The 26157-nt window shown below is 37.4% G+C and overlaps 1 protein-coding gene across 1 annotated transcript; it reads right to left on the bottom strand.

The window, feature by feature from the left end:
* Positions 1–1615: 1615 nt before the first annotated feature.
* Positions 1616–21345, bottom strand: LOC110454048 (cytochrome P450 2J2-like). The gene is made up of 8 exons (XM_021503381.1): positions 20733–21345; positions 18375–18884; positions 16477–16917; positions 15740–15918; positions 10227–10587; positions 5430–5945; positions 4745–5185; positions 1616–3981 (listed from the first exon to the last, which is right to left on the bottom strand). Exons 1-8 carry the CDS (start codon positions 21055–21057, stop codon positions 3800–3802), a joined length of 2955 nt encoding a protein of 984 aa, XP_021359056.1. The 5' UTR covers positions 21058–21345; the 3' UTR covers positions 1616–3799.
* Positions 21346–26157: the final 4812 nt, after the last annotated feature.

The raw sequence follows: 26157 nt of genomic DNA, 5'->3' as shown, positions 1-26157 counted from the left end.
CCAAGCTCCGATTATCAGGTTTATGTCAACAAAATTGAAAAGAATTAAAAACATACAAATGTAGGTAATTTCCTCTCAATTGAATATATTTGTTTTGCTATCTTGAGTAATTTCAAAGGATTATCTTCATTAAAATGAAAGAAACTGCGTCTAAAAATCTCCATAACAAAAATAAAATAAAATAAATCAGCGAATCGGAAACTTGTAAAATCGTGATTCGAATCCTGAACCACAGAATACAATACATTAGCTCTAAGAAAGTATAGTACTAGGCCAGCGATCAATCCCTAGCCCATCCCAACTAGCTCTAACAAAGAATAGTACTAGGCCAGTGATCAACCCCTAGCCCATCCCCTCTAGCTCTAACAAAGTGTACTACTAGGCCAGCGGTCAATCCCTAGCCCATTCCCAATAGCTCTAACAAAGTATATTACTAGGCCAGCGATCTCAGCACTAAAATTTTAGTGCTGAGATCGCTGGCCTAGTACTATGCTTTGTTAGAGCTAGTGGTAATGGGCTAGGGATTGGTCGCTGGACTAGTACTATACTTTGCTAGAGCTAGTGGGGATTGACTAGGGATTGAGCGCTGGCCTAGTACTATACTTTCTTAGCGCTAATGTATTGTATTCTGTGCTGGCCTAGTAGTATTCTTTGTTAGGGCTAGTGGGGATGGGCTGGGGATTGGTCGCTGGACTAGTACTATACTTTGCAAGAGCTAGTGGGGATGTGCTAGGGATTGATCTCTTGCCTAGTAGAATACTTTGTTATAGCTAGTGGGGATGGAATAGGGATTGATCGCTGGTCTAGTAGTATACTTTGTTATAGCTAGTGGGGATGGAATAGGGATTGATCGCTGGGCTAGTACTATACTTTGTTAGGGCTAGTGGGGATGGGCTCGGGATTGATCGCTGGGCTAGTACTATACTTTGCTAGAGCTAGTGGGGAGGGGCTAGGGGTTGATCGCTGGGCTAGTAGTATACTTTGTTATAGCTAGTGGGGATGGCCTAGGGATTGATCGCTGTCCTAGTACTATACTTTGTTAGGGCTAGTGGGGATGGGCTCGGGATTGATCGCTGGTCTAGTAGTATACTTTGATAGAGCTAGTGGGGAGGGGCTAGGGGTTGATCGCTGGGCTAGTACTATACTTTGTTAGGGCTAGTGGGGATGGGTTAGGGATTGGTCGCTGTCCTAGTACTATACTTTGCTAGAGCTAGTGGGGATGTGCTAGGGATTGATCTCTTGCCTAGTAGAATACTTTGTTATAGCTAGTGTTGATGTGCTAGGGATTGATCTCTTGCCTAGTAGAATACTTTGTTATAGCTAGTGGGGATGGCCTAGGGATTGATCGCTGTCCTAGTAGTATGCTTTATTAGAGCTAGTGGGGACGGGCTAGGGATTGATAGCTGGCCTAGTAGTATCCTTTGTTAAAGCTAGTGGGGATGGAATAGGGATTGATCGCTGCCCTAGTAGTATACTTGGTTAGAGCTAGTGGGGGTGGGCTAGGGATTGATAGCTGGCCTAGTAGTATCCTTTGTTAAAGCTAGTGGGGATGGTCTAGGGATCGGTCGCTGGCCTAGTAATATACTTTGTTAGAGATAGTGGGGATGGACTAGCCCATCCCCACGAGCTCTAACAAAGTATACCACTAGGCCAGCGATCAATCCCTAGCCCATCCCCACTAGCTCTTACAAAGTATAGTACTAGGCCAGCGACCAATCCCTAGCCCATCCCCACTAGCTCTAACAAAGTATACTACTAGGCCAGCGACCAATCCCTAGCCCATCCCCACGAGCTCTAACAAAGTATACTACTAGGCCAGCGATCAACCCCTAGCCCATCCCCACTAGCTCTAACAAAGAATAATACTAGGCCAGCGACCAATCCCTAGCCCATCCCCACGAGCTCTAACAAAGTATACTACTAGGCCAGCGATCAATCCCTAGCCCATCTCCACTTGCTATATCCAAAACAAACTAGAGGGAAAGTTTCCGTATTTTCCGAGAAACAAAAACTTAAGAAAATATCTGGTTTTTTCCTCCAATGGGACAGATTTTCTTGAGTTAATTCCTCAAAGGTTGTCTAGTTCTACCAAGCTATCTATAAGATCTGGCTCCCACTACACCAATATCTCACACGAACACGGCATCTTAGCCTGTCGTGCTTGCGTGAGACATACATGAAGTCGAATGTCCTTCCAAAGAGAGCTCGGTACATGTAGAACTTTTCAGGTTTATTTTCACGTTAGACTATTTTATATTAAATGGAGAACACTACCTACATGGCCTTGGTGCAGCCATGGGTACCAAGATTACTAATCATACGTCGATGTATAATAGTGGCCACTTAGAATCAAAGCAACCTACAGATACCTAATCAAAACCACTCCACTGACTTATCCGTTAGTATTGGGAATTAATTTTACTAGACCATCCTATGAACAGCAGCAGCAGATCTCGGTGGAGAAAAAAGCTTGTGTTTGTACAGCTGCTCCACACACATGTACACCAACATGGTAACAACAGGTTGTGTTGAAAACCTACCGACACCGATCACCAAACGCTAAATAAGATAACTGGATTTGGATAATAATGCCTTCTTGTAGGCCCCACCTTCTTTGCACGGGGCTCAAACCTACTTTGGTCGACAGAGTGAAGAAAAAAGAGAGGTCGATATACTTATATGACGTCTTGCATTTAAGTAAGAAACACCTTTCCAGAACCACCGGTGCTTGCTTACCACAAATCATAAAAAATCTTGCAGATATGTTAGTCAGCGGTAAGCTACCAACGCATACCCATACTAGTACGGTTGCTACTGGTTGTTTCCTAACATGTCACTGCGATATGCAAACTTTGTACATACACAAACACATTTCAATGCAAAGTCACCGGACAAAGTAACCGCTTACGTCATGTCAGTCAGGCAATGTGATATACCTGATCACTTGTGATTTGTGCCAAATTCAGTATGTCGATGAGACCTAAACGCCCTTTTATCTCGGGAATGACAGCCACAGCTGCTCCATCAAGCAGAAGACGTTTTAACATGTCATGCCATACATGACATGGGATGCAGGTTGTTCTCATCAACTATTGCCAAAGTTTGGGCGACAACATTTTGCGAACCTGCTATCCACACGGCACGACTGAAAAATAAGCAGTCCCAGCTCTATCCAATAATGTCCAACTGGCTCTTTTTCGATGTGTTTATTTCAAAATAATCAACTGCCTACCTTTTAACCTGTCCATTGCCACATGATGACAATGAAGCTAGATGTAAATGCTTTATAGAGAAGGCAGGCCAACTCCGGCCAAATCACGACAATTAGAAGCGAACATACCCTTCCCTCTTCGCGGCAGTCATCATTATGTAAGGCTCCCCTACGGTTAAATATCTCAATCCCACTCGGTATACACTTTTCACTTAATATAGCATTCATTATTTATATTTCTATTAACTTTGGGATTAAATAATTCAGTTCAATTGGACCGGCTGCGTTTAAGGAGTATGATGCTATTTGAGATTTAGGAACCTTGATATTCAGCCTCTTTCTGGTGACAAACTTGCCTGAAGTTCGAGTTTAAGAGAATCTGACAAGATGAGAATAAAGAACATGACAAACTCCCTTTCTGATATACGTAGAACGAATATGTAATATATAAGACATTCCATTAATGAGTGGTGTAACGTGGTGTTAAATGGAATAGCACGTGATATAGAGTAAAACAGCAAACGAAAGCTACACAAATTAATATGGAGTAGTTTTAAAGATGAAGTTCAGTATAGTCCCCTTGATGGCCTAATTACGAGTTACAGCGCGGAAACGGTACGGCAGTGGACTGCTCGTTAATCCCAGTCGTCCCTCCAATGACGGGTACACACCACTGTGCTCAAGTCGAAGGTCAAACTTCTGAACCAGTGACGTCACAAATAAGAATATCTCCAGCTTGGCTAGGGATTCTCCAAGACACACTCGTCTGCCTGTATAATATAAATAAAAGACTATTACACGACAGACTAATTCGGCATTTATGTTATCTATGTGCATCATGCAAAATGGAATCTAGAAGTTCTATGGTATGATCTAGGGGCTTTGTAAATGTTTGAGTGTTTAGTTTATTAAATTTTTAGTCGCCCCTTTTCAGAATTTCTGAAAGAAAAAAGAAGGTGAATTGTTATTGACATGACAAAAATAATTCTAGGATACATTTTGTAACAGTATTATAGGCATCCAGCGCCTTCGATTCCGAATACGCAATACTGATAGTTGACAGTCGCTATGAACATATATGCCGGTTTAAACTTAACAAATATTTATACACTGTTTCTGACCTCAAACAATGAATACAAATTCAATAGTACTTCTGAGAATTTAAATGTACATACATCTGCTTATTTGCTTACATGACAGCTGTACGCGCCTGAAATTCAGTTTAATAAACCAACCTGTCAATATTATATGATACATTTAGGGTACTCCTTTCCCCCTGGTCTAGTATATTGAAACCAATTGGCTGTTTGAGGAAAGAAAAGCTTCATTAATTGAAGAAATTTATAAAAGTCCAGTACAAACAAGCAATACACTATAGTTAAGGAAAAGTAAAGTCGGTAAAATATTAACACAATGTGCGACAAGGAACCAGTAAAATATTTGCTGCAGTTTATGGTGATGACTGTCCGCGACCTTTACGAATCGTATTCTCATAATCAAATATTTAATAAAAAAAAATAAGACCGTACTCACCTATGGAAAAGGCTATCATTTGATTGTCGTTTAGCACAGTTCCGTCCTCATCAAGAAATCGGGTGGGGTCAAAGGTTTCCGGTTTAGGGAATACTTTCGGATCTCCCAAAACGGAGTCCAGGTTTGCGATTATCATGGCATTTTCGGGAATGACAAATCCTTTAAATGGAATGTCTCTCTTTGCTCCGTGCTGCACGGAAAGTGGGACTATATTGGCACATCGGAGAACCTCAGTTAACGCCGCTTCACAGTAGGGTAATTTGGATCGGTCCGCCCCAGTCACGGGACGTGATTGGCCGACAACAGTGTTGATTTCCTCAAACATTTTCTCCTGTTTATCGGGGTTATGGAGGAGGAAAAGGACGCTGTATCTGATGGCGGTGGCTACTGTTTCAGTTCCGGCAGCGAACAGATGTAACAGGGTTATTACCAGATTGTCATCTGGTGAAGACAAAGAAGATTGAATAAGTACAATTTTTACTGAGTTCAATTTATATCACAGATTAGTCTTTTTACACATATATATATATATTTGTAATAACACCTTATACGATTTGCCTTTAACGAAACCTGCTTTACATGTTTAAAAATACTTCTGAATATATGGACTGGTTTAATATTATCAATGCATGTGAGCTTATCATATACTGGAGCACACTTATATATATATATATATTGACATTACCTGTGAATACTTGAGTATCTGACCCACATTTGTTTTGTTCGTGAAGGAAAGCGTCTATGAAATCTCTCGTCTCATTTTGATGGAGAGTGTCGCGATGATTTTGAACCTGTTTCGCAAAGTATTCCAAGAACTCGCCGAATAATTTCTTGAATCTTTTTATCTTGAACATGTCGCCTGGTAAATGTCGTAGGGCAGGGAAACAGCTGATCAATCCTGTCGGTTTGTTTATCGTTGCAGCCTCATCCAATAGAGAGACTAACTGAAGAAATTTCTGATCAGAGTGATCAAACCTGTCGCCGAACACAATACTACAGATCACATTCGCTACACTGACATGAACAATTTTGCTGAGATCAAACGGTTGACCGTTGATTTCCATGACGTAGTTTACTAACACGTCGACCTCTTCCCGTACCTTGCTTTCCAAAGATTTCTTTCCGAATCCAAATTCTCGCAATGTTTTGAGGACGAATGTTCTGTTCTGTTTCCAGAGCTCCCCTGAGCTTGCCAGCAAACCTGTCAATACATTTATTTATAATACACATTATTTCACATTGTCATGCTCTGATACTCTTGACCTTGAAAAAATGAAGGTGGGACAAGTGTAAAATATAGAGAGAAACAATACTAGATTATGTTTCCGATGATCGCAAATGAGAAAAACAAATACCAATTCACTTTGTACATCAACCGCATATAACTTACGTTCTTACATACATGTAGTCTTAAATACATTAAACAATCATGTATAATCAACCGTATTAAACAATCAAGCAGCCTCCACTGTATTAAACAAGCATGCAGCCTTCACTGTATTAAACAAGCAAACAGCCTCCACTGTATTAAACAAGCATGCAGCCTCAACTGTATTAAACAAGCATGCATCCTCCACTGTATTAAACAAGCATACAGCCTCCACTGTATTTAACAAGCATGCAGCCTCCACTGTATTAAACAAGCATGCAGCTTCCACTGTATTAAACAAGCATAAAGCCTCCACTGTATTAAACAAGCATGCAGCCTCCACTGTATTAAACAAGCATAAAGCCTCCACTGTATTAAACAAGCATACAGCCTCCACTGTATTAAACAAGCATGCAGCCTCCACTGTATTAAACAAGCATACATCCTCAACTGTATTAAACAAGCATAAAGCCTCCATTGTATTTAACAAGCATAAAGCCTCCACTGTATTAAACAAGCATGCAGCCTCCACTGTATTTAACAAGCATGCAGCGCCAACTGTATTAAACAAGCATACAGCCTCCACTGTATTTAACAAGCATAAAGCCTCCACTGTATTAAACAAGCATGCAGCCCCAACTGTATTAAACAAGCATACAGCCTCGACTGTATTTAACAAGCATGCAGCCTCCACTGTCTTTAACAAGCATGCAGCTTCCACTGTATTAAATAAGCATAAAGCCTCCACTGTATAAAACAAGCATAAATCCTCCACTGCATTAAACAAGCATACAGCCTCCACTGTATTAAACAAGCATAAATCCTCCACTGTATTAAACAAGCATGTAGCTTCCACTGTATAAAACAAGCATACAGCCTCCACTGTATGAAACAAGCATACAGCCTCCACTGTATTAAACAAACATGCAGCCTCCACTGTATTAAAAAAGCATGCAGCCTCCACTGTATTAAATAAGCATAAATCATCCACTGTATAAAACAAGCATAAATCCTCCACTGCATTAAACAAGCATACAGCCTCCACTGTATGAAACAAGCATACAGCCTCCACTGTATTAAATAAGCATAAATCATCCACTGTATAAAACAAGCATAAATCCTCCACTGCATTAAACAAGCATACAGCCTCCACTGCATTTAACAAGCATGCAGCCTCCACTGTCTTTAACAAGCATGCAGCTTCCACTGTATTAAACAAGCATACATCCTCCACTGTATTAAACAAGCATAAAGCCTCCATTGTATTAAACAAGCATACAGCGTCAACTGTATTAAACAAGCATACAGCCTCCACTGTATTTAACAAGCATGCAGCCTCCACTGTATTTAACAAGCATGCAGCTTCCACTGTATTAAACAAGCATAAAGCCTCCATTGTATTAAACAAGCATGCAGCCTCCACTGTATTAAACAAGCATACAGCTTCCACTGTATCAAACAAGCATACAGCCTCCACTGTATTAAACAAGCATGCAGCCTCCACTGTATTAAACAAGCATGCAGCCCCCACTGTATTAAACAAGCATACAGACTCCACTGTATTAAACAAGCAGAAAAGCCTTCACTGTATTAAACAAGCATACAGCCTCCACTGTATTAAACAAGCATAAAGCCTCCACTGTTTTAAACAAGCATACAGGCTCCACTGTATTAAACAAGCATACATCCTCCACTGTATTAAACAAGAATGCAGCCTCCACTGTATTAAACAATCATTCATCCTCCACTGTATTAAACAAGCATGCAGCCTCCACTGTATTAAATAAGCATAAATCCTCCACTGTATAAAACAAGCATGCAGCCTCCACGGTATTGAAAAAGCAAAAAGCTTCAACTTTATTAAACAAGCATGCAAAGCATACAGCCTCCACTGTATTTAACAAGCATGCAGCCTCCGCTGTATTAAACAAGCATACACCCTCCACTGTATTAAACTAGAACACTGACAGGTCAGTAAGGGCCCCGTCTTGTGACAATATATCCCCCATAATCATCAAGAAGCAATCTGCCCATATAGCTGAGCTTGACGTTTGACATTTTGACTTCAAAAAGAATCGCAAGGAAGCAAAATATCCATTTTACATGTACTATGATGTGAGCCTTGTTTCCTTCCACCTCCATATTTGCTGGGCTAACAGAAATGAAATACCGGTGCAATACCCATTTGTTAGTTTTGATTTGTTTTATTTCACCTTATATACCTCCTCCATCAAGAGCCAGGGTCAAAGTCAGAGATCCACTTTGTCTTTGACCTTTGGACCAAAATGACCTTGACCATTAACCAAGTGACCCTGATATTTGGTCAGTTGACTTATTCTTTAATTCCGACCAACTTTGCTTCTTAATATCATAACAAAATGTTAATCAGTAAAAAATACAAAACTTGACCTTGACCCTTTAAACCCCGTAACCTGGACCTAAGGTCAGTTGACTCTGTGTTAAGTTCTGAACAATATTGCTTCATAATAACACAACAAAATGTTCATCAGGGAAAAGGTGCAAAATTTAACCTTGACCTTTGACCCAGTGACCTTGACCTTTGGTCAATTGACTCCATGTTTAATTCTGAGCAACATTGCTTCAAAGTGTCATAGCGAAATGTTCACCAGTGAAAAGATACAAAATTTAACCTTGACCTTTGACCCAATGACCTTGAACTTTAGTCAGTTGACTCCTTGTTTAATTCTGCTCAACTTTGCTTCATAATGTCATAACAAAATGTTCATCAGTGAAAATATTTAAAATTTGACCTTGACCTTTGAACCTAATGACCTTAACCTTTGACCTTGACTTTTTACCTCAATGTGTATTTTTGTGAACTTAACATCTTGACCAAATTTCATGTACAACGGTCAATAAATGACTAAGTTATCAGCCAGGAACAAAATTTGTGGACGGACAGACAGACAGACAGACAGACAGACAGAGTGATTACTATAGGGCACCCGTATCTCCGATACGGGACCCTAACAAGCATAAAGCCTCCACTGTATTAAACAAGTATGCAGCCTCCACTGTATTAAACAAGCATACAGCATCCACTGTATTAAACAAGCATACATCCTCCACTGTATTAAACAAGCATGCATCCTCCACTGTATTAAACAAGCATACAGCCTCCACTGTATTAAACAAGCATGCATCCTCCACTGTATTAAACAAGCATACAGCGTCAACTGTATTAAACAAGCATACAGCCTCCACTGTATTAAACAAGCATGCAGCTTCCACTGTATTAAACAAGCATGCAGCCTCCATTGTATTAAACAAGCATGCAGCCTCAACAGTATTAAACAACCATGCAGCCTCCATTGTATTAAACAGGCATACATCCTCCACTGTATTAAACAAGCATGCAGCTTCCACTGTATAAAACAAGCATGCAGCCTCCACTGTAATAAACAAGCATACAGCCTCCACTGTATTAAACAAACATACATCCTCCACTGTATTAAACAAGCATACAGCCTCCACTGTATTAAACCAGCATACATCCTCCACTGTATTAAACAAGCATGCATCCTCCACTGTATTAAACAAGCATACAGCCTCCACTGTATTAAACAAGCATGCACCCTCCACTGTATTAAACAAGCAAACAGCGTCAACTGTATTAAACAAGCATACAGCATCCACTGTATTAAAGAAGCATGCAGCCTCCACTGTATTAAACAAACATGCAGCCTCCACAGTATTAAACAAGCATACAGCTTCCACTGTATTAAACAAGCATGCAGCCTCCACTGTATTAAACAAGCATGCAGACTCCACTGTATTGAACAAGCATAAAGCCTCAACTGTATTAAACAAGCATGCAGCCTCCACTGTATTAAACAGGCATGCAGCCCCCACTGTATTAAACAAGCATGCAGCCTCAACTGTATTAAACAAGCATACAGCCTCCACTGTATTAAAAAAGCATACAGCCTCAACTATAATATTTCTGAATTAGATATTTAATAAATGTTTAATATTTACTGTACCAGACCTGTAGCATCAACTGTATTAAGCCTTCATAAAATCTCAACTGTGATAAATATGTCAAATCTGCATTTAATATTAACTTACTAGACCTATAGTGTCAACGTATACCTTTTTCCTTAGAAAGCTCTACTATGACGTAAGTCCCAGGTCTATCGGAGAAATCATCAGCTCTTTTCACAAAGGCTTCTTTGAGGTTATCGTATCCGTTGATGACGACTACTGTTAGGCTGCCCAGTTTGATACTGAACACATCCCCGTATTTTCGACGAAGTTTCCTGAAGATTTCTGTTGGTTTTCCTGTCTTCATGAGTCCAATACTTCCAAACAGGGGTAATCCGCGTGGTCCCGGGGGAAGGTTCTTCTGTCTTCTCAGCCATTTCACACTTAACACTAACACAGTAAAAACAACCAACACCACCGTAAGATCGAGTGATTCGAACGCAGCCATGTTTATCGAGGGCGGTGAACACTACTGAGTAACCCACTCGCTCTGTTTCCTTATTTGACAGAAACAATGACACACACATAATCTGTATGTTGGATGATATGCATTTACAATACCCCCTGTTTAGTTGTTTCCTCAAAATCGTCACAGTACAGGATATCCACTTATGATGGCTATTTTATAGATACCGTTAACTCTGAAGTGGTTTACTCTTTAGGTTTTCAATTATGAGTTATTTTATAACATATTTACACTGGTGCATAACATAAACGCGAAAAAATACAAAACAGCAATTTTCTATGAAATAAGGAGATATTGTTTTATTAAGCGATATACTATGTTTATTTCCCCTAAAAACCATGCTCGATTACATTTTAAGATATCTCTATTACCAAATTATATGAAATAATTTATTTAAATTTATCTCTATTTGAATTAACATTTTCAAGTTCCATTAATATGTAAGAGTTACCAAAGTTATCCAAATGATAGGGAGTTAAGATTTGATCAGCCTGGTTGATATCCAAAATATAGGAGTTAAGATTTGATCAGCCTGTTTGTTATCCAAAAGATGGAGAGTTCAGATTCGATCAGACAGGCTGCTATTCAAAATATAGGGGTTTATAATTCAAGGAATAATCGGTAATACTATATTTATTTGTATTGCTGTTTATATTCACCTGTAGACAAACTTACTGAGGTACTTTGTATAGTCGCGGGATAGGGATAAGGCCTCTTAACGTTGCAGTTTCAATACGTTCATATTTATACACTTTAAAATGCGTCTTTAGCTGTGCTTTGTAACATCTTTCAACTATTTGTTTTTTCTTCCTGTAGTATTCTGATTAGAATGTTTTATCTTCCTGTGGTATTCTGATTAGAGTGTTTTATCTTCCTGTGGTATTCTGATTAGAATGTTTTATCTTCCTGTGGTATTCAGATTAGAATGTTTTTCCTTCCTGTTGTATTCTGATTAGAATGTTTTATCTTCCTGTGGTATTCTGATTAGAATGTTTTATCTTCCTGTGGTATTCTGATTAGAATGTTTTATCTTCCTGTGGTATTCTGATTAGAATGTTTTATCTTCCTGTGGTATTCTGATTAGAATGTTTTATCTTCCTGTGGTATTCTGATTAGAATGTTTTATCTTCCTGTGGTATTCTGATTAGAATGTTTTATCTTCCTGTGGTATTCTGATTAGAATGTTTTTTCTTCCTTTGTTATTCTGATTAGAATGTTTTATCTTCCAGTGGTATATTCTGATTAGAATGTTTTATCTTCTTGTGGTATTGTGATAAGAATGTTTTATCTTCCTGTGGTATATTGATTAGAATGTTTTATCTTCCTGTGGTTTTCTGATTAGAATGTTTTATCTTCCTGTGGTATTCTGATTAGAATGTTTTTTCTTCCTGTGGTATTCTGATTAGAATGTTTTTTCTTCCTGTTGTATTCTGATTAGAATGCTTTTTTCTTCCTGTGGTATTCTGATTAGAATGTTGTATCTTCCCGTGGTATTCTGATTAGAATGTTTTATCTTCCTGTGGTATATTCTGATTAGAATGTTTTTTCTTCCTGTGGTATTCTGATTATAATGTTTTATCTTCCTGTGGTATTCTGATTAGAATGTTTTATCTTCCTGCGGTATTCTGATTAGAATGTTATATCTTTAACCTTAACGTAGTTCCAGTACTTTACCGTATTGTACTGTTTGTACTCCTTACTTATACATAATATTACTTGTAGTTAAGTTTGCGAGTTCACCCCTTCACTTACTGCGGGGAGTCCCTTTACTGGTACACTGTATAAGACTATAGCTAAAAATTACTGTACACAGCAGTATTCAATTCCGTGCGTCCGGAATTGCAAGGTTGGGGTGTTACAGTGTACTTATCAATATACATAAAAACGTGGCCTGAGCAATCCAGTGTTGCTCCCACGTTAGTACACGTCTGTTAAGTCAATGTTTTCATATATTACACGAGTATAGTAGATTTATTAAACTAAAACGAAGCCAATAATTGATATATCCTCATATTAAACAGTCAAAAATGCTAAAATGTTTGTTGTTAACAGTTATTTTTTCAATCTCGCTTTTCATACTTTTGTTTGACACCTTATGCACCCATTTGATGACATATTAAAGTCAAGTAAGCATTACTGATAATTTGATGGTCACTTTATCCTTTTCAGGCACATGTTCTTGTTTCATTCTTATGTAGGCAAAAGTCGTTGTGTTTGGACCAACCAAAATCACCATTGCCGAACACTAAGGGCATTGGTACTATTGGTCGATAAAAACACCAAAGCCAAACTTTTGCAGAACGTTGACGACACATGGATGAACTATAAGTAGATTTAATTTTTCAATCTTGTGTCAGCCTGAAACATATATTGGGCCAATATTCTTGAAATTCAAGTATTAATATCTACCACTCCGATCTTTTGAAGACAATCCCGTAGTCCGGTCCGTTATTTCTGGAAATCATGCTTGTGTTCTCAACGTAATAACAGAATAGTAGCACACGTTACAATACAATCTTTTTTAAAGAAGTTCTACTCTGCCGCTTTCCAATTGCCGTTTTTAAAAAGTTCGTATCCAAGATGATACCTTTGACCTGACAATAGACCCTTGTACTCCAGGTGCGGGACTGTAACGTTGGTAACTGGTTTGGATGTTGACATCGCTGACGCCAAAGTATCAGCTGACATCTAATGCATTGTGACGACATTGCCATGCGCATGTAAGTTTGCAAACTAACATAGCAGTTTTGCAAATAAAGTGCAACGACCTTATAGTCTAAAGACAAAAGCAAACAAAAAACTGAATTTGGTAAAATTGCGAAAATAGCCAAAACTGCTTAATATATCATTAAATAACACACCGAGTATCCGTAGATAATAGTTTTGAACAGCTGCAGAGTTATGCAATTCCACAGCGAAAAAACCCCCAATGATGCATTTTACATTAACTGTAATACCGGTTAAAATATTTATGAAATTCGTATCTGTGTAGATAATTATACATTGTGATCCAGGTACTCGTGTCATCGTTAGACATTTTGTCACTATGGCCATGTCCAGAGTGTCGGCCTTTTGACCAATGCAGCATCAAAACCTCTTTTTAAGGAGACCGCGGCGGTATAATGGTCAATTGAAGATATTCCTCGGCCGGCCAGGCGAACGATTTTGTGCCACAAATTGTCAGTTTAACAAAAACGTTTTCCTCCATAATTTGTGTTCCTGTAAATAGGTAATGTTAAACATTTATTATAGAATCTGTAAGATCATCGTGTGAATATAAGGAGAAATATTATTATTTCAAGACTGTTTATAGTAACACTTTAACCAAACGTCTGCGCTAAAAACGTACAATCGTGAAGTATTTAAACCTCATGAATGTGAAATGGGTTCCTAAATATCTGGTGTAAATGATAACACATTTCACGACATGGATGATACTTTTTCGAAGAGAGAATGTGCATAATTTCGATGCAGTTCTTGAAAGACGATTAGTTCTGATTAATAATACGTATATTTACATTTGCCCAGGAACTGATATCATCCAGGGTTTTCTAATATAATGTTTAATCAGTAAGGGTTTGTCGGACACGAACATTTACTACACTGATATTGATATCTATTTAATTATAAACATTGAGAACGACGATACCAGTTTAAATTAAGTTGATTTGGCTGGATTCAACTTGATCTTTTGTCTTTTTACGGTGAGTTTGGTTTATGTAATGGGAGACAACTCTAACGATAATGGCTTATTGAAAAGTTGGGATTTGGAAAAGAAGATGCCGGGAAGATACCTGTTTTATATATTTTTTACATGCATACCAATATATAAATGTAATACAATGCTAACTTTTTATAAATATTCAATCTTTTATCGTGTTTAAATCTAAATAGATATAAAATTGCATTTATAGCTGCTTTAAATAAACATTCAAATGCACGCTTAAAGAATTTGTCCTTTCGAGTTTCGTATTGAACGCTAACTGAAGCAGGTAGGTGCTTAAATAGTGCTTGACTTTGTGTAGATATAAGTTAACAACCCCGTGGTGAATCTTCTTAAATACAACGACTCAACTTCCTAAGGAAATGGTCGCATTTTCAAAATTTCTGGATAATAGAAACATGACATTTGGAGATCATAGCTTACCTTCATTTATAATAATGTCACTACGCAATGTTTTCAGATATGACAAATCGTCACCAATGTCAATTTTAAAATATAGAGGTTCCTCTCTCGATTTTCTCTACACCATCACAATATGTCATGGTAGAGTTGAAAGCTCTATCGGCGCAATATTGCATAAAATAAGTAAACAATTATGAAATGTTGATGTACATCAAAAGAATTGCACAGCCTAATTACTTCAACATTGATCAGCTTCGAAGTCAGGTGTCGCTTATCCGTAATCGTCAAAGGGCAGGTATCAGCCTAGTAATTGGTCCATATTTTATACTTGAAACCAATCAAACAGTTAGCCGCGTGCCTTTGATTTATTCATGACAATTCAAATAGAGTAGAGTAGATATGTGTACAGAGAGCGAATCCCTAAGGTATCGAAGATGCATCAAGTCGTTACTAAAAACGCTGTTGAAGGCATCTAACGCGTGAGCATGTTTCGAGTTTGATAATGATTAACGAATGCACATGATCGTATGGAAACGTATTCCATGGAACGGGTGTCTGAATTATACAATTTCAGGTTTAAACAACATTCAGTTATACTTTTTGAATGTGTTTTGTCGTTGTACAGTCAAGTTTCAAATGACAAACTAAATTCTGTCAATGTCATTATCCACCATTAGGTTGTTCAGGTAGATCGTAGCAATTTTGCTGTTCGACCTTACCCAAATGAAGTGGTTATTTTTTCAATATGTTTCCTATGAAATGGGAAATAATACTGACATTATACAGCTTATGAGAATAGATGTGTCACTATTGTATTTAATAGACGACAATTACCGTTTCAATTTATTCATAATGAAATCAATCGATTCGCCATTTAACCGTTTCTTCAAACTTCAAATATTAAAACAAGTGAAAGAACAAAACACCTTCCAGTAAAGCCGTACATGAATATACTAGAGAGTGTTTGTGATTTCTAAGTTAACTACTGTTTACATCATAACGCACTTGTCTATGCTTACCGATATATCAGACTCTGGCCACAGCCCGGAACTTGTAAGGATATGGACCATAGGTGATTCCAAAGATGCCCTCTTGTGAAGGTAGATTATCTGGGTCCTCGGGTAGTATTTCATACCTTTGGACAAGGGAGGTTAGAAACAGATACATTTCCATCCGTGCTAAGGCCTCTCCAAGACACACCCGTCTCCCTGTGGGTCAAAATAAACCAATGATATCATCATCATCTTTAAATTTCGTTTTTAGCATCTTTACAATTATTTTCAGACAAAAATGAAAACCCGTAAACGTAAACAGGTGTTTGTACTATTTCTCGTTTGGCTTGAGTTTATAAGCCCAAACACATGGATACGTTTTTCAAACTTGTTTTGTAAACGTTACTGTAAGAAACTGTAATGGAAACTTCCCAGTTTGATATAACACGTTGTTGTATGTAGATAGTGGTTATTTAAGTACATTAATCTCAGTCTAATCATGCAACAGTAGAGGTTGTATTTTACATATGTTTCTAATAGCTTCCTACGCATAACAATTGGGTCTGTTTTTGTATTGGTAGTGGGTGCATTTTACATATACACCGAAAGCCTTCGTGCGATAAGCATGTAAGACTCTTCTTATACTTCGGTTGTTTTTTGCAAATACTTCGATTGACGTATAAACATATTGACAATGTGAAAAAGAAAATGCTTAATATTTTCCATTGGAAAAATCTTATCATATTTCCGAAGTGTGAAATAAAGAATATTTACCAAGAGAAAAAGCAACGACTTTTTCAGCCCCGCAGAATTTCCCTTTCTTGTCTAAAAATCTGGTTGGGTCAAATACTTCTGGGTTAGGAAAAAGGTCTGGATCACTTAAAATGGAGTCCAAATTGGGAAGAATGGTTGCATTCTTTGGAATACGATATCCTCTAAAGTAAATATCTTTCAGGGCTCCATGGGGTACCGACAGGGGAACTATATTGGCAATGCGTAGGACTTCAGTGATGACTGCATCACAATAATGCAGGCTAGGTCTGTCAGCAATGATCGGTGCGCGTGACGAGCCAACAACTGATTCTATTTCTTTGAACATCCGGGCCTGAACATCCGGGTTTCGAAGTAAGTAAATAATGGCCCAGCGAATAGTTGTAGACGTTGTTTCTGTTCCAGCAAGAAATAGATGAAGAATAATGAAATCCAAATTATCATCTGAAATATAAATACGTATTTGGTTTGAAGTATGCTTTATAAATAAAGTTTTGTCTATAATTTAAATGAAAAAAACTATCTGCGAAACTACACAAGAACGTATGCCATCGTTTAACTATCCCATTAAAATAATCATGACTGCGGTTCAAATTTCATCAATTTTCTTAGAACATTATGTCAATTTATGCAATAACATCAATTGTTTTTTCTTGTTTTAGGATTTCAATTATCAAGGCGCGAACAACACTATTTGACGTACTGATTGAATGTATCACAATTTAATTGGTAAAATACCATTGTGATATTTTCGTTTTTTTCAGTCAAGGATAATACAACATTATCAATTCAATAATATTTCAACTCGTCGGAGTTATACCTTATACGTTGTAATATTTGTTTAATTTGATGACCATAATATCATGCTCATGAAGACACAAATACCATAACAAATCAGGTAATCCCTCAATGTTTCACTGTAGGTATTTAGGACAGGTTTCTTCATATTCTTAAATATATGCGTTATTCATGTTCATGTGGCAAAACCAGTAAAACATTTCCAATAAAATCCATAGTGATGAGCACACTTGTAAATGTGAGCTAAGCCGAGGCTCATCAGCTGGGATCCGACGTAAAGGTGGTTTTGTAATCTACTAAATTATTCATCTGCGGTTCAACGAAACACCGTAACAAATATATAATGACGTTATCAGCTAGTAAGTCATGGCAACAATGTTAAATTGATCAATTATTTTTGAAATATGAAAAGCATATGTGTGGTGAAGTTGATTTTGAAATTTATTTTGGCAAAGACAATTAGACACTTATCTTTAATTTAATCCGATCTAGAGCTCCAAATGATATAGATTATAATAAAAGTGCATACATTATTTTTTTGGTGCTACTTAGTTTTGTTAATGAGACAGGGAGATATATATGGATGTCCACATACAAATAAACTACACCAATTGCAAAATTGCTTCTTGATGTGATTTACTGTAACTAAATCTTCATTTTCCTTGTCCTAAAATACTTTTAGAATAAACTGTAGTTGTTTTAGTACAGGCAAGAGAGGCAATATGTTCTGGATACGTTTGCCAAGGTGGCCATGTGTTTCACTGTTTTTTTAATATTCTAATGATACAAAGAATACATATGGATGAGACAGGACCGACCTTAACAACCATTCACCTTCATATTATTTAGTATATATTTGCGTCAAAAATACACTGATTCAAAACTACCTTAATAGTTGTGTGCGAGCTGGTTCTGGAAACAAAACCTTTATCTACAATTGTAAAGTATATTGACTAACTTTTGGTGGAGTTACTTGTTTTATAAACGTAGTGAAAGTTCAACTTCCTGTAAATTAATAATGCTACATACATGGCTTACAACATTAAATGATAGTAATAAGCCCAACCGCCTATTGAAAAAAACCAATAGATTGCAATACATACACCTGAAGGCAGGATTGTCCTTGTCATGTTTCGATTGTTCCTTAATGAAAGCATCTATTAAATCTTGCGATGCGTTCGGATCAAACACCTTTTTGTGTAGTTCTACCAACGTTTGAAAATAGTCTCTGAGATGTTCAAAGTTTTTCAAAAATCTATTGATACCAAACAAATCTCCTGGTAGGAAGCGTAACAAAGGGAACGTGGAGACAATACTTGTCGGGCTAGCTCCTTGTACATCAATCCTACTTAGGAGCCACTTAAAATCCTTGTCGTCGTGGTTAAACCGTTGTCCAAACACAATACTGCAGATGATGTTCGACACACTCGAATGTGCCAAAGGGCTGATGTCAAATGCTTTTCCATTTTGATGTCCAATGACATCCAAGAATACATCGACTTCCTCCATGACCTTTGTCTCTAGTGATTTCTTGCCGAACCCTAATTCTCTGAGAGCTGTTAATGAGAATGTCCTCGTTTGCTTCCAGTGTTCTCCCGAACTTGCAAGTAAACCTGTAACGATAAAGTTAATTTTTAAATAGATATAATTTAATGAAACTTCGAAAATGCAGTTATTGTCCGCTGGACTTCAATGACAATTACATTCAATTGCTAGCAGCAGTATTCGCATAAGTGATTAGCATTTCTTGACAAACATTGTTTACACTAGGCGAATCGTTATTAAATTTAATCGGTCGTCAGTAACAGTTTTATAGTTTTATATTTCTTAAGAGCTTTATACGTTTATTCCGATTTAGGTCGATAATATATGTAAAATGTAAACTATTCTTGCAGCATCCTGAGGTTGTCCAACGAAAATACTAAAAACAAATCACCGCGTAGTAGATTCACCATATATTTTCCACGATGCGATGTCGCCTAATCTTTCAATAATCTTCTGATTATTATTTTACCGTATATGCGAAAACGTTCATCCTCTAACTACATATATAAAGAATTGACCACTGTATAAAGTCCACATGAAATGTAGTGCTAACGTCCTGTAAATAAAACAAAACAACAGAATACCACAAAATCTATCTCCCTTTCATTCATCGCTATACGACTCCATGCCACGTCATCATTGCGATGCAATCAATGCCTGGCAATACGTCCAACTCATTTGACGTTACATCAATTTAATTTGGGATGGACAATCTTTCGTCTACCAAAAGAAAACACGATTAGAGACGCTAATAGAAGAGATTTTAGTGGAGGTATTGAAAACAACTTCTTGAGTCACGAACTGAAGACGCTATCGGTTTGTTGAGAAGACTGGTACCAATAAAGACAATGTTTTGTTTATAATTTTTATGAAAACACGTTGGTAGGTCACATGATTTTGCTCAAAACGGAACTATTTTCCAGCAGAAATGCCGGTGAATATACAGCATTTATCGGGAGGACATCACCAAAAAACGTAAGCAAACAGGAAAAACGGAATGTATCTGTCCAAAACTGTCAATAGAGTGCTTACTGGTAGTAATACGCATTAATGTAATTATGACGTTGATTGATTAAGCTCGGTGTAAATGATCTCTGTTGTACCCTCTGTCTGTGTAACCTATTCCTAATAACGATGAATAGCGAATAACTGTCCAACTTTACTTGTCTGTTATTTAGGTCTGGCTCCACGGATAGATGTGATACACCTAAACGTCTGATCTGTACCTGGTACCCTGTTTACACTGCATCAAGTGATGACGCGATGGTGATATCTTCAGAATAATGGCGCATGTCAGCTGTCTCTTCCACAGAAAGGTAAAGACAGATTTATCATTCCGTAGGAAAACGGGATTGCACTTGTGAAGTGTTATAGAAAACATTCTTTGAAATAAGCCGTTTGGATAATGTTAATGAAGTCGATAAAAAAAAAACCGCCATCGTGTAGGGAGCGTCGTCTGCAATAAGACATAAGGTTAATAACACACTCTCATGAAAGCCGTAAGCTATACTATAACAATCATTCCATCGTGTAGAGAGCGTCGTCTGCAATAAGACGTAAGGTTAATAACACACTCTACTGAAAGCCGTAAGCTGTATTATAACGTACTTTAAATCAGCCATACAATTAATCACATGTTAAAATAACGCCGCCAAGTAGACGGTCTGTAAAAAGCCGTAAGGAATATGCCTCATCACTGGGTGTCCCCAGCTTGTATCTGACTCCATCGTAGAGATAAACGTTTGTGAGACTCACACTTATTACGATTTCTTTGTTGAAAATGGACCATCAATTTTGACATTGATATCATATGGTGCAAAGTGTAATTTATTTGTGCCTGATAAGAGTTAAGAGAGTGCGTTTACACTATCTTAGTGTTTGGTAACGATAGTATATAGATAGTAATAGCCCCTTACCTCTGCCCTTGACAATCATACGGTTAGCTAGGGAACAAGGACGATCTGAGAATTCTTCTGCCCTTTTCACCAGAGCATCCTTGATGACGTCATAACCATTTAGGACGACAAGCAGTCGAGTTCCGACCTGGATGCTGAAAATGTCTCCGTACTTTTTCCTCAATTTCCGGAATGTTCTCGTAGGTATTTTGTCCGATGCCATTAGTTTTATTCCAGATAAACCTGGTATACCTCCCGGGCCAGGAGGAAGGCCACGGTTTTGTTTAATCCAGCCTAAAACCAGAACGATTACGACTACAAACAAAACAGATAGGAACACTTCCATGTTTGAGGTACGACGCAGTCAAATTTCGTCTGTTGCAGTAAATAAGGATAATAAGACCACTATAGTGATAACAACTTGATCAACTGGAGCACGTTCTACATACTGACTCCGTCTATCTGTCACCCGGTCACATTTAAACTTCGATCTAGTTAGTGAACTTTAAAGAGATTCCGAACTCGACGTTTTGTATTCACGAAGTTGGAGTGATACCGGACTGGATCTTTTCGGCAAGTTTTATTTTTTTAATTAGGCCTCTATGTATTTAACAGTTGCTATACATTTGTATGGCGGTATAATGTAGGTACTACTAAAGGAAGTCGTTCAGGACATTTTCCTAACGGAGAAAAACATACAAAACCTTCATATTAATAAACTACAAGTCAAAAATGTGTCGTTTTGTGTGATTTTGTAACATTCTTTGTAACGAAACGAGCTTTGTTTTCTTCCTGTGGTATTCGATTTAGAATATTGAGGCAGTCATCTGGGAAGGCGTCATACTAATATCCTGACGTGGGGGAGGGGAGTGGGGGAGACGTGTGACGAAGCCTAGCGTATTTACAGTACTTTTCTAGATTTAACTTGTATTCTTTATCTATCCTGATCTCACCTCATAACCTACAGCTGAGTGACCCTATACTTGTCAATCGTATGAGGGTGTAGCTAATCATGTATATTACTGAACATGGCAGGTTTTGAATTCCGTGTACCCAGAAGCGCAAGGTATGGAATTTAAATCTTACTTATCAAAATGCAAAAATACAAAACGTGATCTGGGCCTGTATTCATGAAACCGTTCTCATGCTCAAACATGGATTCTGTGCTCAAACCAACTTTCTTGTTACTCACTTAAATCATGTCAACCGATCAAAATGTCAAATGTAAACATTGAAAACAGTATTCGGGTTCAAGTCTCTTTAAAGAAAATCGAAATCTGTTGCAAAATAAGATTTGTTTATGAATTTATAACCAGACCAAGTAATTAAGCTTGAGCACAAAATCCATGCTTGAGCATGAGAACGGTTTCATGTAAACGGGCACAGGACTATCTAGTGATGCTCAACGTCAGTAAACCTAAGTTAGGTAAATGTTTTTATGTATCAACACGAGTATAAATATATTCAACTGAAACGAACGAAGTCAAGGATTAATAAATTTGTACATATAAAAGAGATAAGCTACGGTGTATGTTTTTAACATTCATTTAACAATCTCGTTATTTTGAGTTTTTGATACCTTATCGATCCGTTGGATGACATATGAAGATCGAGTAAGCATTACTGAGTATATAGAAATAAATATTACTTTCTTCATTTGATGGTCACTTAATCCTTTTCAAGCATGTGTTCTTGTTTCATTCTTGCGTAGGCAAAATTATTTTTCTGTTCTGTTTGGACCAAGCAAAATTATCATTGCCGAATACTGAAAGCTTTGGTCCTTTTGGTTGCTAAAAACACCACACCCAAACTGTTTCACACTGTTGACGACCCAATTGTGAACTATATCCAGATTTGTATATCTGGCCCATATATTTGAAATTTTAGATTTTAGAAATTTCTGATCTTTTGAAGACGTTCCCGTGATCCGGTCCGTATTTTCTTGGAACCAAGCGTAATTACAGAATATTTACACATGTATACACTGCAAACGTTATTTATAGATATTCTCTTTGCCACCTTCCAATCGACGTTTTTCAATACGATTGTGTCCATGACGATATCTAGAACCTTGTACTCCAGCTGCGGGACTATAACGTTGGTAATCAGTTTGGATGTCGACATCATTGCCGCGAAAATGTGAAATGACATCTTCTGCACGGTGACGACATTTCCATGCTCATGTGAGGTTTGCAACAAACATGACAGTTGTACAGCTAAAGTGGAACGGCTTGATAGATTACTAGAATAGCAGAAACTGCTAAATATTTCTTAAAATAACACCAATCATATCAAAAGGATGAATCAAAGTTAGTTCCTTTTGTTCCAATCCACGGCTTTTCAAATTTTTCCTGTGCTAAATAACAAATGTCAAGAGTTAAAGCAAAAAAGCAGGCGTATGAGAAACCTGTTTATTAAACATGATATTTTACATAGAATACGCCAACGTAAGCACTTAAAATGTATATTGTCATGCTCTAAGTTTGATTAGTATTGTGTAACACCAGAAATATCCAAATGTAAGACACCAATACGTGGTACATGTCCTATGCTTATCGAATGTAATACTTTTTTGGTCAAGAATGGTTTGAAATTTACAGGAAGGTTAATATGAATTGTAAATCAAGAAATGTAATTGATGCAATAGTTTGTTCTAAATGTGGTGACTTCTACATCGGTCAAACTGGCAATGAACTCAGAACACGCATTAATGTACATAGAAAACAAACTAGAACTGAATCTTTACGAAATCTGCATGTTAACAAACATATTCATGAATGTACCGGAGATAAATTTAATGTATTACCTTTGTATCAATCAATTATTTTCATAAAACACTATTCTAAGAGAAAAGGAAGAAGACCAACCAATCAAAATATTAAAAACAAAGTTTTAACAGACCACAGTAAAATTTTACGTCAGTTTGTCCACCAATCTTTTTACTTCGTGAAGTCACGTTACTATTGTAGTGTGATGACATGTAATTGTGACGTCATTGTTCTTTTGAAATAAACCTGATGAGCCCTGTGAAGGGTGAAAGAGCTAGTTTTTTTAGTCGGTGGTTAGATCTTATTTTTTCTGTAATTACTTACTTCACATGGACATTTAATCCTATTTTATTGTACAAGCTAATATATATATGGTCTATAAGCTATAATAGTACAATGACCGGAATGACGATAATATGTTGGGCGCTATTCCGTCATTGTGTAGCTTCTGTCAGCTAATGCAGAATATATATATTCCCTTTGAGTGCCACAGGAATCTCATTAGAGAGTACAAAGCCAAATTTTTATCAAAATGTAATTTGAAAATATATGACGTAGAACAACTGAACAATGGGCCAAGCGATGACGTCATGTCATTATGTAAACCTGAAGTATCTAGAATGAAAATCGTCACAAAATGGTTATTTGTTTTTCAACTGTTTACGTTGGTTAATGGGTCAATGTATAACCAATGAAAGTATGCGTAACATGTATTGTTATGTATTATTTGTCAAATTTCAGGTTTTATTACAAAAGCTCCCTAATGGAATGGTATTAATCCTGGAAACAACGATTTTTGTTCGTATTACATGTACTAATTTGTCCAAACAGAAAACCAGAAAACATGCATAGTAATAATGATTGTATATTTATTTAGTCTTCACGACATCTGCGTCTTGCAAGACACAACGCATGTACTCCACGGAAACACGTAGAGCATGCTGTACTCGCACGGCGCCTCTCGTTGCCCCTGCAACGCGAGCAGACGACACACTCCTTCTGCTGATGTGGTCGTAGATGTATCAAACGACACCGTCCCAGGTGTCGTTCGGTTTCCCTTTCATCCAACTGTCACTACATAGGCTGTACACGATATCCTGAATGAAATAATGTGTATTTTGGGAATAACAATATCCTATGGATGCGTTGTACACGATCTTTTTCCACAATTTAAGAGTTTTATGGCTCTCGTCATACGTTAGAGTCAGCATGTCGTTCAAGTCTAAACCGCCCATATTTTTGTTGTAGAACTCGACAATGTCCGGTTTCCGTCTTCCATCTTTTACTGCCATGCAGTTGGATACAAGACGAACGGCTTTTCTGTATGGACGTTCTTTATATGCGCAAAGTAATATGTTTCTTTGTCTCATGTAGACAGATTGGCCGGCGTTGACATTTGGTGTTCTAATTGTGTTTGGTTGTTCCTTGCTATTCGCACGTAAAGGGCCAGTAAAGTTCGTACCAACCTGACATAGTCTTTTTGCCAGATCTAGTGAAGAAAAGATACTGTCAATTACTAAATGATAACCTTTGTGCAGCAACCCCGCCGCTTCCAATAACGCAAACACAGCAGAAGACCCCGGGACGGGATCATATCTGCGACCCCTGTAGACGGTCATATGGAGAATGTATAATGTAAAAGACTCCGCCAACATCCAAACTTTGGCCCCGAACTTGCAGTGATTTGAAGGGATATACCGAGTTATTTCAGTTCTATTCTTCGTACTTACTAATGATTCGCAATCGGCTGTGACTTTTGATGAAATAAAAAATGCATTGTCTACTATGTCTAAAGGTAAAACTCCTGGCCTGGATGGGTTGGCTGTTAAATATTATTGTCACTTTTTTGATGAGTTAGGATATATTTTTCCTCATACAGTACAAAGTATCTGGGATGATAGAGAATTGACCAGAACTATGAGACAAGGGTGTTATTAACCTTATTTATAAGAAAAGTGAAGATAAATCTCTGTTGAAGAATTGGAGACCAATTAGTCTTCTCAATGTGGCCTACAAAATTCTAGCCCGAGTAATGTCTGATAGACTTAAAGCTGTTTATCTCCATTCAAATATCAGTTCGGCAGGGGTGTCCAATATCGGCAATGCTATACGTTTTAGCCGCGGAACCCCTGGGAAGAATGATTTTAAAGTCTACAGATATTTCTGGTATTAAGGTTCCTCATACAGACTTTGAGTCAAAGGTGTATCAACATGCAGATGATACAACTTCGACACTTAGGAATAAAGCGTCTATTGTAAATGCTTTTAACCTATTGAAGGTGTACAGTAATGGTTCTGGTGCCAAGATAAATATAGATAAATCAGAAATACTATGTATTGGTAAAGGAAATTTTACAATTGCCGAACTTGAAAAATTACGTATCAAATTATGCGACAAAGATATATGTATTTACATATGTGTAATGCAAAGAATTGGGAAAATAAAGTTGTTTCTATCAGAAATATTATAAGAATGTGGTCACAAAGACAGCTAACTCTTCAAGGAAGAGCTACTGTAATTAGTTCCTTATTGATGTCCAGATGTTGGTATTGTCTTACTTCACAGACTGTACCTCTGACAGTTATTAGGGATATTAAGAAGTTATGTATTGATGTTTTATGGCATAGTGATGCTCATTTGGTGGCATATGACCCTATTATTGGTGAAAGAAAGGATG

The sequence above is a fragment of the Mizuhopecten yessoensis genome, unplaced genomic scaffold, assembly GCF_002113885.1.
Source record: "Mizuhopecten yessoensis strain PY_sf001 unplaced genomic scaffold, ASM211388v2 scaffold7647, whole genome shotgun sequence".
Lineage (NCBI taxonomy): Eukaryota > Metazoa > Mollusca > Bivalvia > Pectinida > Pectinidae > Mizuhopecten > Mizuhopecten yessoensis.
This window is presented reverse-complemented; position numbering and strand designations above follow the sequence as displayed.